This window comes from Pelobates fuscus, chromosome 10, assembly GCF_036172605.1.
Source record: "Pelobates fuscus isolate aPelFus1 chromosome 10, aPelFus1.pri, whole genome shotgun sequence".
Classification (NCBI taxonomy): Eukaryota; Metazoa; Chordata; class Amphibia; order Anura; family Pelobatidae; genus Pelobates; species Pelobates fuscus.
In genome coordinates, this window is record NC_086326.1 from 145,147,416 (window position 1) to 145,168,115 (window position 20,700).

General features: G+C 44.0%; 2 protein-coding genes across 2 annotated transcripts in view; both read right to left on the reverse strand.

The window, feature by feature from the left end:
- Window positions 1-20,700, reverse strand: part of LOC134575270 (oocyte zinc finger protein XlCOF7.1-like) — a 93,669-nt gene that overhangs the window by 22,510 nt on the left and 50,459 nt on the right. The gene's annotated exons all lie outside the window — the stretch shown is intronic.
- Window positions 8,504-20,700, reverse strand: part of LOC134575151 (zinc finger protein 721-like) — a 254,227-nt gene continuing 242,030 nt past the window's right edge. The window contains exon 7 of the mRNA XM_063434369.1: window positions 8,504-9,667. Coding sequence (XP_063290439.1) covers window positions 9,200-9,667 — 468 coding nt within the window. The 3' untranslated portion in view covers window positions 8,504-9,199. The remainder of the gene's footprint in view (window positions 9,668-20,700) is intronic.

Below are 20,700 nucleotides of genomic sequence, written 5' to 3' on the forward strand. Positions count from 1 at the left end.
TTACTGTTATTAACAATTCTCCTCACAATTTTAATTGTTAATTAAATTCAATGCTAAAATACACTCCTACCAAAAGGGGGTCCGTTCAAAATACAAAGAACCAGTGGGGGTTGGTACAGAAATAGGAGAGTTTAAAACAAAAGAACGGAGTCTGACATAGGTATTTGGGTAGGCGGGGACAATAGAGCAGGGGGAGTGCAAATACCAGCTATACCAGTTTTAGCTTGGGAGGAAGTGTGGGGGAGTGGCTACAACAGCAGCACCTCCTCTGGCTCTGGAGGATGAATAGGGGGGTGTGGGGTGGCAAAGGGAGTTCAGGCTCAGGGGGAGTGTCCAATATGGGTGGAGTTGCGGCCTTCATGGACAGGAAAGTACTAGCCACCATGAGGCAACATTGTTCCTCATGGCACAGTTTAATCCACTTAGGCAGTTTTTCAATGATCTGCTTCCAACTATCAATATATGGAAACTGATCGTAGAATTCCGGCCTACTAGTTACAACCACATGTACATGCTGCACTAAATTTAGGTCAAGACTGCCACATGGAGGCCATGCGGCCACCAGGACAGGCCATTCCCTACTACACAGTGTAGTCAAACGTTTTGGGGGCAGCTTTGCACCATAATCGCAAGCAGCATATCCCTTAGAAAAGTTAGTTTTTTTTTGTGTTTTTTTTTAAAACATACAAGACAAAGGACCAACAGTTTGTGAATCAGAAGCACCCATGATTTCAACAGAGTGTCTGATTCAAAGCTGTACAAATATACAAACAGTTTCAACATCACCAGCACCACATGGCACAATTACTAGGCCCAAACACACATGTGCACGCACACAGAGGATCCTCACACACAACAATATCACAACATTGCATACACAAGTAAAATCAAAAAGTCTCACCACACACTATATACTCATCATTGTAACTATTAATGAAACCATACAACTATCCACACTATGAATCAACCTAAACTAAGCGACTACATAACATTTCAGCAATATCGTCTTTACAGTCAGTGGTTATGGTACGGTTAGCAAGTATTATACAGTTTAGACAATTATGGTTTTTAAAGTTACAAGGTCAGTTAGTAATAGTTAAAGTGTTACACATACAATGTTAAACAGTAATTTTAGTATTGTTCACATAATGTCAGTGGCTATGGCACAAGTCAGTGGTTATGGTACCGTGCGCTATTTTACACTATACACACTTTTTACACGTCTGCTAAACGGCAGAGCTCAAGTTTTTTAGCAGTACATACATATCAGCAATTACAATCTATTTACAACTTTTACAGCAACCCAACTATACTAACTAGCCAGCACCTCGAGGTCTAGTGAACGAAATGTACACCAGGATTCACTAGCCTACGCACCACGGTCTAGTGGACGATATGTGCAACAGGATCCAACTAGCCTATATATTCAATGATCTAGTGGCGGAATTTACATCAGGACACACTTAGTCTCTCCGGTATCCCCAATCTAGTGACCGAATATACAACAGGATTACACTTAGTCTGCCAGGATTCCGGTGTCTGGCTGAACATTTATACACAGAATTCAGCCTGACTAAAGTCCCTATGTTAAACGGGCTGGCTACAGAGCATTTAACTTCAGATAAGCAGTGCGCCTTCGCAGTCAGATTACCGGTCACAGATTTGACCCCTAACCACATTCTATCACTGTCTTACCTTTAAGTTCCTAGACCTGGGTTCACACTCATCGACGGAACACCTCCGGTACTCACTGCATAGAAGCCGATGATCTCCTGGACAACAGGCCAGTGGCGCCGAGATGAAAGGAGGTCCACGCAGAAGTCCAGGGGTGCAGCAGACGTGGAAGATTTGGTAAAAGGTTACCGTCTCAAATCTCTATCCCGGCTTCCGTAACGATGAAGTTCCCGGCCAATATGCACCACAAATGTTACCGTAATCAATTGCAGAAGACAAACACAGAGAGATGGAGGCAGGTCTTCAGGAAGTAAAAAGGTTCTTTATTCATACCGATCGGGTCTCAGGTGAACTCCTGTTCCAAAAATGTCTGAGAGCCAGAGCACAGAAGTTTTTTGTTAACAGCATATCCCCTCCCATACAGTATAACCCCTCCTATATTCCTCAGACCAATCAGCAAATAGGATCACCTTATATGGGCACATGGTTCATCTGAGACAAAGGAATGTGCTCTCCACTTCCGCACATGCTCAGTACACTGATGACTCATCCAACTGTTTGTAACCAGATACTAATTAGCATATGCCATGTGGAGATTTCGGCCTACTAAATTTTGACCATGCTGGAATCCCATCACAGAACCACACTTAGAATCTGTTGTTGCTAAATCTCCTTCAATTCAAAGGATTATTATCATTATTGCCATTAATATATAGCACCAACAGATTCCGTAACGCTTTACAATATTATGAGAGGGGGATTTAACTATAAATAGGACAATTACAAGAAAACTTACAGGAACGATAGGTTGAAGAGGGCCCTGCTCAAACGAGCTTACAGTCTATAGGAGGTGGGGTATAAAACACATTAGGACAGGAAATATCAATCAAATAAGGTGAGAGTGAAGCAAGGCTGGAGGAGAGAGTAGAGTGCTGTCCTAAGGAGAGAGCAAGATACAGGTATGTAAGGTAGAGGTTACTCTGGGAGGCCATAAGCTTTCCTAAAGAGATGGGTTTTAAGGCACTTCTTAAACCAAGAGTCCTCAAACTGAACCCGGCCCAAGGAACCAGAGCCACCCGATGGACCCTATATCTTCAGGGGCACGGTGAGCGCTGTGGCCATGCAATAGCACGACCGGGCCCCTTTAAAAAAAAAAAAAAAAATTGCAGCCACAAAGTAGTGCTGGGAGGAAGTGATGGCCGGTGGTCACTTCCTCCCAGGAGGGAAGAGAGCCAGGTCGCGGGAGCCACGCCGACTCCCATCAGCCATAGCCACTCACCTGCAAACAAAGGTAAGCATAATTAGCTGTGTATGTATGTCAGTATGTGTATGTATGCATGTCTGTCTATGTGTATGTATCTGTATATATGTGTGTGTATGTATGTATTGCAATATGTATGTGTATGTCTGTGTCTGTTTATGTATGTGTGTATGTCAGTATGCATGTGTGTCAGTATGTGTCTGTCTTTGTGTATGTATTGCAATATGTATGTGTATGTCTGTCAGTCTGTTTATGTATGTCAGTATGTGTGTGTGTGTCAGTATGCATGTGTATGTATGTATGTGTATGTCTGTCTGTCTGTCTGTTTATGTTTGTCCGGCCCCCAACAGTGTCTGAGGGACCGTGAACTGGCCCCCTGTTTAAAAAGTTTGAGGACCCCTGCCTTAAACGATTGAAGAATAGGGGAGATTCTGATAGCGGTAGGCAGGCTTTTCCATAGGAAGGGAGCCGCTTGCGAGAAGTCCTGCAAGAGTGAGTTGGCCGTACGGGTGCGAGCAGCAGACAGGATAAGGTCACGGGCTTGTACATAGACGCTGGCACATTCTAAAAAATAGCCACAAAGACATAGAAGAGTTTTCTAGACGTCCCATGGTGGCTTACAAGCGCCCTCCATCACTTAGGGATACGTTGGTACAGGCTGAACTTAAAACCAGAGAAGAAGTAAAAGTTAAGGAAATTACCTACGTTACAGTTGTGTATCTTGCCACTCAATGATTACAGGGGATGTGCTGTATCCCACAATGGCAAAATATACTATATTAATGACATTTTACTTACACATCCTCATTCGTAATTTATATTTTAAAGTGCCCTTGTGGTTTCCTGTACGTGGGACAAACATGTCAGAAGTTCAAGGATAGATTTCCTAAACATAAATCTACCATTAGAACTGGTTTGGTTGATGTTCCCCTCCAAGCCCTTCAGATTATTAAACAAGTTCCAGAGTCAATGAGAGGAGGAGATAGAATTAAAAGATTGTTGTACATTCTGGATCCGGGAGTTAGATACTCTCAGTCCTGGAGGCTTAAATTCTGAATATGATGTGACGCCGTTACTTTAAGTATTTATCTTAAATATATTTTCAAATTATCTAATAAGGATTGTCTTTTTGTCTCTTTTTTAGATTTTTTTTATTATATGTTCGCTGCTGGCCTCTTCATTTAACCACCTGCAGGAATTCAGCGTATATTGAAGGGTGTCACCTTGATAGAGTCTCGTTATCATCCCAATTACACTTATTTCTCTTGTATTTTATGAAGTTTGTTGTACTCTACAGGGAGTGCAGAATTATTAGGCAAGTTGTATTTTTGAGGATTAATTTTATTATTGAACAACAACCATGTTCTCAATGAACCCAAAAAACTCATTAATATCAAAGCTGAATATTTTTGGAAGTAGTTTTTAGTTTGTTTTTAGTTATAGCTATTTTAGGGGGATATCTGTGTGTGCAGGTGACTATTACTGTGCATAATTATTAGGCAACTTAACAAAAAACAAATGTATACCCATTTCAAATATTTAATTTTACCAGTGAAACCAATATAACATCTCAACATTCACAAATATACATTTCTGACATTCAAAAACACAACAAAAACAAATCAGTGACCAATATAGCCACCTTTCTTTGCAAGGACACTCAAAAGCCTGCCATCCATGGATTCTGTCAGTGTTTTGATCTGTTCACCATCAACATTGCGTGCAGCAGCAACCACAGCCTCCCAGACACTGTTCAGAGAGGTGTACTGTTTTCCCTCCTTGTAAATCTCACATTTGATGATGGACCACAGGTTCTCAATGGGGTTCAGATCAGGTGAACAAGGAGGCCATGTCATTAGATTTTCTTCTTTTATACCCTTTCTTGCCAGCCACGCTGTGGAGTACTTGGACGCGTGCGATGGAGCATTGTCCTGCATGAAAATCATGTTTTTCTTGAAGGATGCAGACTTCTTCCTGTACCACTGCTTGAAGAAGGTGTCTTCCAGAAACTGGCAGTAGGACTGGGAGTTGAGCTTGACTCCATCCTCAACCCGAAAAGGCCCCACAAGCTCATCTTTGATGATACCAGCCCAAACCAGTACTCCACCTCCACCTTGCTGGCGTCTGAGTCGGACTGGAGCTCTCTGCCCTTTACCAATCTATCCATCTGGCCCATCAAGACTCACTCTCATTTCATCAGTCCATAAAACCTTAGAAAAATCAGTCTTGAGATATTTCTTGGCCCAGTCTTGACGTTTCAGCTTGTGTGTCTTGTTCAGTGGTGGTCGTCTTTCAGCCTTTCTTACATTGGCCATGTCTCTGAGTATTGCACACCTTGTGCTTTTGGGCACTCCAGTGATGTTGCAGCTCTGAAATATGGCCAAACTGGTGGCAAGTGGCATCTTGGCAGCTGCACGCTTGACTTTTCTCAGTTCATGGGCAGTTATTTTGCTCCTTGGTTTCTCCACACGCTTCTTACGACCCTGTTGACTATTTTGAATGAAATGCTTGATTGTTCGATGATCACGCTTCAGAAGCTTTGCAATTTTAAGAGTGCTGCATCCCTCTGCAAGATATCTCACTATTTTTGACTTTTCTGAGTCTGTCAAGTCCTTCTTTTGACCCATTTTGCCAAAGGAAAGGAAGTTGCCTAATAATTATGCACACCTGATATAGGGTGTTGATGTCATTAGACCACACCCCTTCTCATTACAGAGATGCACATCACCTAATATGCTTAATTGGTAGTAGGCTTTCGAGCCTATACAGCTTGGAGTAAGACAACATGCATAAAGAGGATGATGTGGTCAAAATACTAATTTGCCTAATAATTCTGCACTCCCTGTATAAATGCTCTTTATGTCCGCATTGACACTTTAGGTAATAGTAGAACCTCATTTACACTCATAGCACTTTTTTTTAAAACTTTTTGGGCGCATACTTTGCACTTGATTACCGTGTCATTATAAGAATCATGTTCGACCAGTATTCCATTGCTGATATATTACATTTTTATATACTTTACACTTAAATGCACAATTTTAGATACACTATATTTTTTTAGAATGTATCTTTAAGAATATGTTTTCGAAAAAAACATTTTTATAATAGATTTTTAAAAATATATATTTAAAATTGTCCTTCAACTTCGTGTTGTAGATAATAATCTACGAAGATACAAAAGAGAATTTGATTGTTTGTTAGCTTATCTATTTTGGTGTCACTTTTCCCTCAACATATTTATATTTCATTTGATTAAGATCTTTCATCTGATTTACTGATTAGAAGAAATATTTGTGCTGGATTCTATTTATATTTTTTCTTAGTATATTGAGTCTGTTCACCTTTATTAGTTTGTATACTTCACATATTTTGTCCATAAGGTGTCACTGTTACATACAGATTTATCTCTCTATAAACCTTTTATTTGATAAGTAAACTTGTTATATGCACCTATGTATGATGAGCCTTATCCCTTACTACTGATTGGCTCATTCTTTACTGACGTCGCCCCAGAGACCGATCATTGGATCGATAGGACCTATCTTAGAATTATGGGCACTTTCCATTGAAGTATCTGCTAAAAACAGGACAGGTTTGCTTGCTGATGCCACGTGGTAGGCTTCTGCCGAGGCTACATTGGGATATGCAGCGGTTTCAGATTTGGTTATCGCGCGTTGTGGACGTGATGATGTTATCAAAAGTGCAACTGGTACTGCAATACAAGTGCTTTGAGGAATATAGAGGTTTCATGTTACATCGACATCATTTAGCATGGCCTCACAAGCGGCAGAATTTGTCCCATCTCCTAAGTGACACTTTTTCACTACAGCTACTTGCTTGCAAATGAATAAACATAAACAGATTGGTTTCTTTATTTAATTATCCCCTTTTAATTTAATGATGCTGCAACTGGGCACATTATCAGCCTGTTTAGGACAATTAATAGTAAAAATGTAGATAAGATTTAATGAGTGACTGTATTGTATATCTTTATCAGACACCTTATTGATTTTAATTATTTGAATGTTGTTTCACTTAATTTTAACACCTCCTTGTTAATTGTGCACTGTATTTAATGATCATTGTTGCAATAATGGGGTAGCTTGACAAAGACCCATTGGGTCGCAACTTTGCTGTTTTTGCTCCAGTAAAACTGCTATCTTGGCTATCACCCTGCCTGGACCACTATTTTATTTCATATGGCTAGGTCTACCAGAGTCAGCATGCCGAAAATTCCAAGTGGCATGCGGTCAGGGCACTTACAAGCTGGTACTTTTACAACTTAACAACATAGCCCAAGCAGTCTCAAATGATGAATTATACATTCCCGGATTGGTCTTGATCCCCCAAGTGCGTACTCCAACTGAGCCTCTGGTCACAGACCAACACTTAGCCGTGAACAGCCTGAAACTGTCCAGCCAGATCAGAGATGCCAAGCCCCAGGCATTGTCCAATCCAGATTCGACTGGGCGTTGGCCACTCATCAATACAGTGGGAAGTTCCTGGCTGGTCGCGGCTAAGTCTGCCTGTGAGCAGAGGCTCCTCCAGCCTTGGAAAAGGAGGATCCCTCTGGCTCTTAGGTAGCGATTGTTAGTAGTGACCCGCTTTACCTGCCTTCAAATAGTGCTCACTTGGGTGTCCACTGCAATAGGTAAACTTGACTCTGAAAATACAGTGCCTGCGGGGGAGCTATAGATCTCACCTGAACAACTACATTAAGCTGTAGTTGTTCAGGTGACTATAGTGTCCCTTTAAGTGAAGCTCTTTTTTCTCAATACGTGTACATTTTTGCAAAAAGTGCCAAGGTTTGTGATGGAATTTTTACACCCACTGCCCTAATATCCATGACACCGTCTCTGTTCTGGTTATTGCAAACATGCGAGGGGAAGATCCCAGTTATCAGAACAAAGCAAATCGAGAAGAAGTAAATTAGAAATTGCAGTTAGTTTAAGAAAAGAGAAACACAGGATCAGGGGCAGACAAATTGGTACAAATATTATTCTGATAAAAATCCAAACAGTAAAAGATCTATCACTGACGTACACATAAAACAGAACAGGAAACACTACAGTGAGAGAGTAATGGAAGAATACAAGGAACACGGTGTTCGAAAGAAAAAGAGACAATGGCAGCATTTCCCAACCTTAAAAGCGGGTAGAGAAAATATAATGGAAATTCTAGAATGAAGAAATGCTATGGATAAGGCCCGATATCGCGCTTCATATTTGTATTCCAGGTTGAAGCAATGCTTCTATTTTGTTGTTGGTTACGAAACTCTAATAGGAAATTGTCAGAATCCGGATGACGACAAGCAGCCAAGTGGAAGATATTCTGCAAGTCTTTGAAAGCTTTATATAAAAGAAGAAACTTGGACTCAAAGTGTTTGGAAAGCAGTTACCAACTTGCGAAAGCTTTAAAAAAGGCACTGGAGGGGGTATAGTATGCTGCGCTATGAAGTGTGAACTGTGTAAATAGAGGACGATGTTTAAACCGACAACAAACCCACTGTAAAGCATACTAGACAACATTATTATAAACAAAAGTATTTATTATCCTCGATCGTTTCGTTACGAAATAACATTTTAAGACGTACGTTTCAACTACCCAGATGTAATTATATTGAGTCCAGGTTGGTCTAACGTTTGAGAAAGTGGCTTCAATCTGCAGGCTCCAAACAGCTAAATGTGTTTTTTTTTTCTAACCTGAAAGAGTACATATATAAAGTAGGTGTCCCTCTATATTTATTCCTGACAGGATTACACACGTGCAGTTAGAAGATCTGATCAGCTTGGAGCATCCTGACAGGGAGAGAAGAGAGGGAGTCTGGTCAGTGTGATAACGTAGAGCAGGTTTTGGTGTTCTCTCTTCTGGTGGGGCACAGTGAAGCCCTCCTGTCATTAGTGGACTAGTTTAGAACTGATATTGCACCGTAAAGGGGGAAGGAAGGCTGGGAAATTCCCCTAGCTGAGAGGAGTGGCCAATAATGCAATCTGACCAAGTCTATTGACATGTATTACACACTTTTCAAAGTCTTTGGTACTTTAATTTAGTTTTAATATTTGTTTCAAAGTTTTTGCGTGCTGATTTAAATAAAATAATGTTTTCTTCTGTGTGAATCATTTGATCGGTTTCAACATTTGTAATTTGACTGAACCATTTCCTACATTCTGAACATGAAATGCTCTCTCTCATGTGAATCTTCTGATGATTGTTAAGAATTCAAAGGTCAGTTGAACATTTCCCGCATTCTGAACTAGAAAATTATTTTTCTACTGTGTGAATCTTCTGATGTGTCTGAAGATTTGTCATTTGACTAAAACATTTCCCACATACTGAACATGAAAATGGTTTCTCTCCTGTGTGAATCCTTTGATGTGCCTTAAGATTTGACATGTGCGAAAAACATTTCCCACATACTGAACAAGAAAATGGTTTCTCTCCTGTGTGAATCTTTTGATGACTCATAAGAGCAGAAGGGTCACTAAAACATTTTCCACAATCTGAACAGGAAAATGGCTTCTCTCCTGTGTGAATCCTCATATGTTTTTTGTAATTTGCTATTTGAGCAAACTTTTTCCCACATTCAGAGCAAGAAAATGGTTTTTCTCCAGTGTGAGTCCTCTGATGTATCTTAAGATTTGACATGTGAGCAAAGCATCTCCCACACGCAGAACAAGAATATGGTTTTTCTCCTGTGTGAGTCTTCTGATGTGTTCTAAGATTTGAATGGTCAGTGAAACATTTCCCACATTCGCCACATGGAAATGGTTTCTCTCCTGTGTGAGACCTCATATGTTTCCTAAGCTCTGACATTTGAGCAAAACATTTCCCACATTCAGAACAAGAAATTGGTTTCTCTCCTGTGTGAACCCTCTGATGTGACTTAAGCTCTGACGTTTGAGCGAAACATTTCCCACATTCTGAACATAAAAATGGTTTCTCTCCTGTGTGAATCCTTAGATGTTTCTTAAGATCTGAAGTTTGAGAGAAACATTTCCCACATTCAGAACAAGAGATCTTCTTCTCTCCTTTGGGGGCTCTACTACCTCTGATAAAATGTGATTTCTGCACATAACACTCATGTCCAGTGTAATATGTACTGGTCAATGTATTTCCTTTGTCGATACTCTGATGCTTAGCAAGATTTGAATTGGTGGATGAAACCTTAGCATCACCAAAGCAGTTACTATTCCCTGTGTTTTGTATTCCAGTATGAGAAGTGTGGGTAACAAGGTCCAAAGTGGTGAGATTTCCAACTTCACAGGAGTCTGACTCCTCCTTAATATAAGTAGATGGATATTCTGTCTGTGAATGTTCTGTGGGTGCATTAATGTCAGTGTCTCCTTGTTTGTGTGATGCAGTTTCAGAATTAAATGTATAGTCCATGTGTTTATCTCCTGTGGGTGTATAAACAGCGGCACTGGATTCCCACGAGGCTGATACTACCTTAATATGGTCGGGTAGATATTCTGTCTCTGTATGGTCTATACACATATAAGTATCAGTGTTTATAAGAGTTTGTTTTTCATTTGATGCGGATTCAAACTTTGTTGTATAGTTCATTTGTATATCTCCGTTGATTGGATAAATGGAAGCTTCAACAAGATTTCTACCTTCCCATGAGTTGGATTCCTCCTTAATATGAGTAGATGGATATTCTGTGGGTGTATAAACATCTGTGTCTGTGAGATTAACTTCTTCCCATGAGTCTGATTCCTCCTTAATATGAGTAGATGGATATTCGATCTTTGCATCTTCTGTGGGTGTATAAGTGTCTGTGAGATTAACTTCTTCCCATGAGTTGGATTCCTCCTTAATATAAGTCGATGGATATTCGATCTGTGCATCTTCTGTAGGAGCATAATTGTCTGTGATATTTGCTTCTTCCCACAAGTCTAATTCCTCCTTGATACGAGTAGAAGTATATTCTATCTTTGTACATTCTGTGGGTGCATAATTGTCTGTGTCTGGCAGATTTCCTTCCTCGCACGAGTTGGATTCCTCCTTCATATCAGAAGATGGATATTCCATCTGTATAAGTTCCATGGCAGTATTAATCCCTCGAATATGTTTAACCTCTGATTCTGTGGCTTCATGACTCAAAGACTTACTGGATGGTGTAGTATCGATCACATAGTTTATATTTTGATTTATTGTGATTTTATTATCTTCAGTTATATAATCGAGGGAAGAAGCTGGAGTGTAATATTCACTGGTTTCATTTCTATTTACGGAACCATCTACTGGAAAGAAAATACTCAAAATTAGAAAAAAATTAAGACCATTTTCTTAACGGACATTCTAAGATGATAAAAGTTCTAGGTTATTGCTTATGCAAAGATCTCTATCCCCGTTTTGTCAACAAAGTTTGCTTTCTTTTTATTATTAGATATATATATATATATGACTGAGAAGTTATAATGCATCACAATGAAATTGTCAGTGATAAGCAATAATGACATTATGTAGGAATACAAAATCTTAGACAAAGTTTAAAGAAAAGCATACCTAAAGGGTTTCTTAATGTTGTGGTTTTGGTACGTAGACCCTGTCCCTTTGTGACAAACGTAAATACTATCACTGATGAGAAGCAGCAATGTTTACATTTGTCAATAAGGTTTCCTCTAGTCAGACCTACAATGACACAGTCACTAGAGACATTTCCTTGTGGCGATTCTTCAAAGACTTCACATTGGGCATTACAATGTTCTTATAGAGAATGCAACAATGCAAGCGCACCAGGATCAGAGTTAGAATGCTTATCAGAGAGTTCAAAAGTCATAATCTCAGATTGGAGCAGTTCAGTGTGAAAAGATCTCTATACTGTAAGTGTGCCCTCTATTTGATTAACTCCCCTCTAATAACACATCTGTGGGACTCCTATCAGAGAATTAAAGAAATCTGTGCGGTTATTGTGGTGAATGCAGGATCATCTGCCCTGTTCTAGCCTTGAGTGAAGAGGGGGTGACCATTCCATTTCCGGTTTATAGTTCTTGGGATAAAGTTGGAACGGAGCTGTGGAGTGAGGCTACGGCATTGTCTAACAAAGTTATATTGCCAATTATGGCACAAAAACATGTATGTTTCACAAATCAATCATGGGAGTGTGTATTGAATAAGGTATAAACAACTCTAACGAGAGCCAAAAAAACTGAAAAAGTAACAATATACTAAATAGAGGGTGCAAGACAATTGTACTCTAAGAGAGTCTGTATATGATATGTGTTTTCCTTGTACAATTCCCCCTCCCCTCGGGGGCGGAGCCAAGCAGCGCACAGGAGCGGTCGCCATTTCCTACAGCTCCTGTGTGCACCAGCCGATAACGCGGAATATCGCCAGCATCCCGCGAGCCACAAACCTCTAGACACCGGTGCTGCATTCAGGGCACCGTCCGGAAGCGGCCGATGCCTTTCTTTTCGACGCCGGGCAAGAAAAAACGCAAACGAGGCTTTGGGGCCTACCGCGCGGCCGGCCGGACGCACGCAACGGCTGGGGAACACTTTCTCTGGGGAGACCCGGACCTGTCAGACCTGCTACCACTATACCAGGCAGACGGAGAAATGGGGAGAAAATCCCAAAAAACGCCCGCGACCACAGCAAAAACACAGCGCGACATAGGCCAGATGTGGTCAGCCTCAACACCATCAAGAGACTCACAGGAACCCTCTCCCACGAGAGACCCCACACCACAACAGTCTGAAAGTGAGTACTCACCCCAGAGCCCACACCAGGCCACCCAGGACACAGCCAGCACACCTAGACACTTGTCCACTGCCACAAAACAGGATATACAGGAGATGCTCTTGAGCCTCCAATCAAACCTCAAGAAAATGTGGGAAGCTGATCTGGCAAAACTGACCACAGAGGTACAAGCTGTTACAGCGCGCACCCAAGCCACTGAAACAGATGTTGCAGCCCTGAAACAGGACTTCCAGACACTGAGCGACAAGGTACACCAGTTGCAAAAGGTCCAACTTGACACCAACAGACAAGTGAGCACCCTAGATGACAGAGGCAGGAGGAAGAACATAAAGATAAGGGGAGTCCCAGAAACCATCCCCTTGGAGGACCTGCCGCAATATGTGAGGAGGCTGGTGGAAAATCTCATGCCTGCAAAACGAGCTAAGTACTTTACGTTTGATGGGGTATATAGAATAGCCAAATCCCCCAGGGCCCCAACTGCAGCACCCAGGGACATAATCCTCAGATGCCAAACGGTAGCCGATAAACTAGGGCTAACAGCAGCGTTACAGGGAAAAGCCCCGTACAATTTTGAAAACGGCCACATATCCTTTTTTCAAGATTTAAGCAGGGCCACCCTGCAGTGGCGTAGGAGCATGCAACCTCTCACGAGGACATTACAGGCGGAAAACGTAACCTATAGATGGGCTACCCCAAACACCCTGTGGGTCACGAAGGACGGGCAATCCTATAAGGCCACAGCCCCGACGGATGCTCCTGCACTGCTAACTACGTTGGGCCTATCCACCAACGGAACCCGCACACTCGGAACACTAGGCTCCCGATCTGAAACATCTACGCAGGAACTGAGACGGAACACGAACCCCACCACTTGAATGGGACATTCACAGTCTTATATCCCCCAAGAGGGAAAGAAGGGACACCATTCAGCTGTTGCTGGAACTAATGGCCCCTCCAAAGCCGTTATTTGTTAAAGTTGATATGTATGATTTATTTCTTATTATTTTTACTTTTTGTGGCAAACTAATAGCGAAGCAACTCACTTGCTGGTTCACCATACTCACGCAAACACACGAGAGAGGCGACGAAATCTTTAAGGCCCTAGGCCTTTGATATACACGTCAGGCATAAAACGAACCCACAGATTGCTCACACAGCAACACACCCCCCCCCCCCCCCCAGGGAAAAGGGGTAGACACTAGAAGGATGTCGGAGGGACACCATGTGACATTAGACCACTGTAGCACTAGACAAGCCCCACATGGTAACCAACATCCCCACGCTATCATAGCCAAGCAGCACGACTTATTACTTGCTCCACGGACACGTAGCTTACACCGCTGTAACATATTGGAGCAACACCTCCATGACATACACAACATTACTATACCTAGCGACTATAGACTAGCTTATCCGAGCTCCAAATAGAACCACACAGGACATGGCGGTACTATACAAACAACTAGGTCACCTCGTTATAACCACACAGTCCACCATCTCACAAAATGTGCAAACATATTGAATGCCATACCTGATGTATAACTGTTACACTCTGACTACAAAGCAATGGCAACTATGTATATCATGCTATGTTATACGCAAAATGCACCAAAAATAAAGAATTTAAAAAAAAAAAAAAAAAAAAAAAAAATTCCCCCTCCCCTCCACCCCCCTCCGCCCCAAAAAAACCAACACCAATAATATAGTATTAATGTTGAATTAAAAACACTGTATTAAAAATATGTAAAGGTGAACATAAAACCTATTAGTGGCTTATCCACTGTAACTCTGAGGGATGTGTTCACTGTAGATACAGTGTTTGTGCGCTAGAAAGCACACCGAATCCAGAATGACCAACAGAGGAAGAGAAACTAGACCTGTCAGGTCTTTTTCATGGCTGCACACAACATGGAAAACTACCCAACAGTTATAAATACAGCTGAAATGTGTTGCTGTAATGAGCGATTGGCTGCAAGTCCTCTTAAGGTTGCTGCACAGTGGTAAATAGTCGGACGAAAAGTGCTCCAAATGATGGCACACAAATAGGACAAAGTTCTCATGGTGTACGCGTTTCGTCTGTGACCAGACTTTGTCCAGAACATATCAGTATGAGGGATATCACATGGTTACCTCCTTACAAGTAGCTACATACATGGGGAGGGAGGGGGGATGAGAGTGACAAGGGAAGGGTGGAGAAGAGAGTGACAAGGGAAGGGTGGAGAAGAGAGTGACAAGGGAAGGGTGGAGAAGAGAGTGACAAGGGAAGGGTGGAGAAGAGAGTGACAAGGGAAGGGTGGAGAAGAGAGTGACAAGGGAAGGGTGGAGAAGAGAGTGACAAGGGAAGGGTGGAGAAGAGAGTGACAAGGGAAGGGTGGAGAAGAGAGTGACAAGGGAAGGGTGGAGAAGAGAGTGACAAGGGAAGGGTGGAGAAGAGAGTGACAAGGGAAGGGTGGAGAAGAGAGTGGCAAGGGAAGGGTGGAGAAGAGAGTGGCAAGGGAAGGGTGGAGAAGAGAGTGGCAAGGGAAGGGTGGAGAAGAGAGTGGCAAGGGAAGGGTGGAGAAGAGAGTGGCAAGGGAAGGGTGGAGAAGAGAGTGGCAAGGGAAGGGTGGAGAAGAGAGTGGCAAGGGAAGGGTGGAGAAGAGAGTGGCAAGGGAAGGGTGGAGAAGAGAGTGGCAAGGGAAGGGTGGAGAAGAGAGTGGCAAGGGAAGGGTGGAGAAGAGAGTGGCAAGGGAAGGGTGGAGAAGAGAGTGACAAGGGAAGGGTGGAGAAGAGAGTGACAAGGGAAGGGTGGAGAAGAGAGTGACAAGGGAAGGGTGGAGAAGAGAGTGACAAGGGAAGGGTGGAGAAGAGAGTGACAAGGGAAGGGTGGAGAAGAGAGTGACAAGGGAAGGGTGGAGAAGAGAGTGACAAGGGAAGGGTGGAGAAGAGAGTGACAAGGGAAGGGTGGAGAAGAGAGTGACAAGGGAAGGGTGGAGAAGAGAGTGACAAGGGACGGGTGGAGAAGAGAGTGACAAGGGACGGGTGGAGAAGAGAGTGACAAGGGAAGGGTGGAGAAGAGAGTGACAAGGGAAGGGTGGAGAAGAGAGTGACAAGGGAAGGGTGGAGAAGAGAGTGGCAAGGGAAGGGTGGAGAAGAGAGTGGCAAGGGAAGGGTGGAGAAGAGAGTGGCAAGGGAAGGGTGGAGAAGAGAGTGGCAAGGGAAGGGTGGAGAAGAGAGTGGCAAGGGAAGGGTGGAGAAGAGAGTGGCAAGGGAAGGGTGGAGAAGAGAGTGGCAAGGGAAGGGTGGAGAAGAGAGTGGCAAGGGAAGGGTGGAGAAGAGAGTGGCAAGGGAAGGGTGGAGAAGAGAGTGGCAAGGGAAGGGTGGAGAAGAGAGTGGCAAGGGAAGGGTGGAGAAGAGAGTGACAAGGGAAGGGTGGAGAAGAGAGTGACAAGGGAAGGGTGGAGAAGAGAGTGACAAGGGAAGGGTGGAGAAGAGAGTGACAAGGGAAGGGTGGAGAAGAGAGTGACAAGGGAAGGGTGGAGAAGAGAGTGACAAGGGAAGGGTGGAGAAGAGAGTGACAAGGGAAGGGTGGAGAAGAGAGTGACAAGGGAAGGGTGGAGAAGAGAGTGACAAGGGAAGGGTGGAGAAGAGAGTGACAAGGGACGGGTGGAGAAGAGAGTGACAAGGGACGGGTGGAGAAGAGAGTGACAAGGGAAGGGTGGAGAAGAGAGTGACAAGGGAAGGGTGGAGAAGAGAGTGACAAGGGAAGGGTGGAGAAGAGAGTGACAAGGGAAGGGTGGAGAAGAGAGTGACAAGGGAAGGGTGGAGAAGAGAGTGACAAGGGAAGGGTGGAGAAGAGAGTGACAAGGGAGGGGGGAGAAGAGAGTGACAAGGGAGGGGGGAGAAGAGAGGGACAAGGGAGGGACGAGAGATTGACATCCATCACACACACACACACACAGACACACACACAAGCAATGCAACCCTTGCACACAATGCATCCCTTACACACACAGAAACACACAATGCATTCCTTACACACACTCAATGCACCCCTTACAGACGCACACACTGCATCCCGTACATACACTGAAACACACCTTGCAGCCCTTACACATACAAACACAGATTCACACAATGCATTCCTTACACACACAGAAACACACAATGCATTCCTTACACACACACACACACACACACTGCATCCCGTACATTCACAGAAACACACCTTGCAGCCCTTACACATACAAACACAGATTCACACAATGCATTCCTTACACACATATCAGGACATCCCTTACACACTCCACCCCCTGTGCACACACTCATTGGTGGAACATGAAGGTGGACCCTGAGCTGTGTAAAGGGCCCCCCAAAAAATGGAGCTGCTTCCCGTTCTCCCAGAACATTGATTTTTGTGACCACAGTTACAAACAGCCTCCAGAGAGCCTGTTCTACACCAGACCAGTGGAGCCAGACTGCAGCTAGAGCCCATCATCATCCTCATCTGGTTGTAAGTAAGCAATCTAGTATATTATTTGTGGCACTAATCTCTAATTTACCTCACATTAAAGAAACACTATAGTCCCCAGAACCACTGCAGCTTAATGTAGTGGTTATGGTGTCTATAGCCTGTCCCTGCAGGCCTTTTAATGTAAACAGGGCGGCACTGCAGCACTGGCGTTAGTTAACATGGCAGATCATATGGGTGGGAGGGCGGCAAACTTTACTTTTGCCTAGGGCGGCAAAAATCCTTGCACCGGCCCGACCTACTGGTTACATAACCCGCTGATCTTTGTTCCTAAGTTTGCATACACTAAGTTTGTTTAGTCGGCTACAGCTTCTAGTTCGCTCCTGCAGTTTGCTGCCTGCTATATTTGTAGTAACATCTATATCTATGTAATTTAGGTGTTAACTTTGTTTCCAACTTGCTTAACCTGCGATTTAGCAGAGCAGTAATAATTAGTATATAGTTACAAAAGGTGCATTTATGTGTATTTCCTAGTTTGGTTTAGCATCCTCCAGCAATTTATTAATACTATTTTACTACTTACTTATTGCAGTGGTAATCAGTCATTGATTAGTGAGGTGCGTTTCTATCTAACGTGCAGAACACATTCTAGAAGCTGGATGAACCAGAATGGCTTCTTGTTCAGTAGACCTCCACTTTCCCGAACCGTGCAGCATCTAACCATGAAAAATACCCTAGAACTGAACTGGTAGTTAGTCACTTGCCATCAGGATTCCTTGTGACATCATAGAACAACCTTACTAAAGGATGGGCCTTGTGAAAAATCAGTGGCCATCACATGTGACTTGTATAACATCATCTCTAATCTGTAAACCAAATCAAAGATAATAGACACATTATTTTATTTGTGTAACTTGTGTTATCACTGTATAGATCAGTAAATAATGGGTACCGGGTGTTTGATGATATAAGTGAATATGAGATCTTCTCTATAACCAAACACAATGCTCATTGAAGATCGTCTCACCCAATGAGATGAGGGGGTGGTGACTCTCCATCTTCGAGTTCTTGTAAGTTTCCTTTTGCCCTTTTAAATATTTCCACACCTACAAAAAAATAAATAAATAATCAGATGGGAAATGAGAAAAATTGAGATCAGACACATCCCTTGTCTAAAATTGGTACGGTAATTGGTAATTTTGTCCCCACGGAAATCATCCACTATAGCTCTCCTAAAAGTATGTAAGCTGGATGGACATACATTAAAGTAAAAAAAATAATATATATATATTTTGTGAGCACATGGGAATAGGTGCGAGTGTGTGTGACTGTCAGTCAGTGTGTGTCTCTCTGTGAGTGTGCGTGTGTTTCTGTCAGTGAGTGTATCTGTTTAGGTGATTTGCCTCCCTCTGATTGCATGAGAAAGGTGTATTTACTCACCTTGTTTCCCCTCGCAATGGATGGTCATGCCTCAATGGCTGAAATAATCAAATTTGATGATCTTATCCAATCCAATGCGAGACAATAGCGCATGCATGGGCGTAGGAACCGGGGGGGATGGGGGGGACGCATCCCCCCAGCAAATCATGCAGGGGGGGGACAGGTTATAGGGAAATCCCCCCCCAGCCCCCCTCATTGTGCAGCCGCCCGAGCGCTCTGCAGAGAGCCTCAGGCGGCTGCAGCTATGCCCGGGCTGGTGCGTCCATGAGAGCGCACCGCCCGGGCGCAGCATGAGGAGAGGGGCTGACCGGAGAGAAGTGCTCAGCGCTCCCTCCTGTCACTCCCTCACTGTAGCGTGGCCGAGCCCTGTATGGTCCGCAGGTACAGGGAGCATCTGTCTCCGGTACCCGGCCGGACTAACAGGAAGTGCACACTGAGTGTTAGTCCGACCAGGTACAAGAAACAAAATCTCCCTGTACCCGCGGACCATACAGGGCTCGGCCACGCTACAACAGAGGTAGGGGAGGGTGGGGGGATAAATTGATGGGGGGGGAGGAAGAAATTGACAGGGGGGGAGGGAGGGCGGGGGAGAAATTGAAGGGGGGGAGGAAGAAATTGAAGGGAGGGGAGGAAGAAATTGAAGGGTGGGAGAAAGAAATTGACAGGGGGTGGGAGAAAGAAATTGACAGGGGGTGGGAGAAAGAATTTGACAGGGGGTGGGAGAAAGAAATTGACAGGGGGTGGGAGAAAGAAATTGACAGGGGGTGGGAGAAAGAAATTGACAGGGATGGGGGTGGGAGAGTGACAAGGAGGGGGGAAGAAGAGAGTGACAAGGGATGGGGGAGAAGAATGTGACAAGGGAGGGAGGGGGGAGAAGAGAGTGACAAGGGAGGGAGGGGAGAGAGAAGAATGTGACAAGGGAGGGGGGGAGAAGAATGTGACAAGGGAGGGGGGGAGAAGAATGTGACAAGGGAGGGGGGGAGAAGAATGTGACAAGGGAGGGGGGAGAAGAATGTGACAAGGGAGGGGGGAGAAGAATGTGACAAGGGAGGGAGGGGGGGAGAAGAGAGTGACGAGGGAGAAGAGAGTGACAAGGGAGGGAGAAGGGGGAGAAGAGAGTGACAAGGGAGGGAGAGGGGGGAGAAGAGAGTGACAAGGGAGGGAGAGGGGGGAGAAGAGAGTGACAAGGGAGGGAGAAGAGAGTGACAAGGGAGGGAGGAGAGATTGACATCCATCACACACACACACACACAATGAATTAGACACACACACAAGCAATGCACCCCTTACACACAATGCATTCCTTACACACACAGAAACACACAATGCATTCCTTACACACACTCAATGCACCCCTTACACACGCACACACTGCATCCCGTACATACACAGAAACACACCTTGCAGCCCTTACACATACAAACACAGATTCACACAATGCATTCCTTACACACATCAGGACATTTCTCCCCCCCCCACACACACACACCCCTGTGAACAAACTGATTGGTGGAACATGAAGGTGGACCCTGGGACCCAGACCTTGAGCTGTGTAAAGGGCCCCCAAAAAATGGAGCTGCTTCCCGTTCTCCCAGAACATTGATTTTTGTGACCACAGTTACAAACAGCCTCCAGAGAGCCTGTTCTACACCAGACCAGTGGAGCCAGACTTGCCTACTTACAACCTCATCTGGTTGTAAGTAGGCAATCTAGCATATTATTCGTGGCACTAATCTCTAATTTACCTCACATTAAAGAAACACTATAGTCCCCAGAACCACTGCAGCTTAATGTAGTGGTTCTGGTGTCTATAGCCTGTCCCTGCAGGCCTTATGTAAACACGGCGGCACTCCAGCACTGGCGTTAGTTAACATGGCAGATCATATGGGTGGGGCATTGTGATGTCACATGGGGGGGCGGCAAACTTTACTTTTGCCTAGGTCGGCAAAAATCCTTGCACCGGCCCTGGCCGAGTGTCACGTGACTACCTGGCACTCAGTATGACACTGCGCCTGCCGGACGTCCAGTGGGCACCCCGCTATGTCAGGTAAAAGGGGGGACAATGGTAGAAAAATAATTGGAAGGGTTTAGGGGGGCTACTAATATGGTTGGGAGGAGGTAGAAAAATTATTGGAAGGGGTTAGGGGAGTACTAATAAGGATAGGGGGAG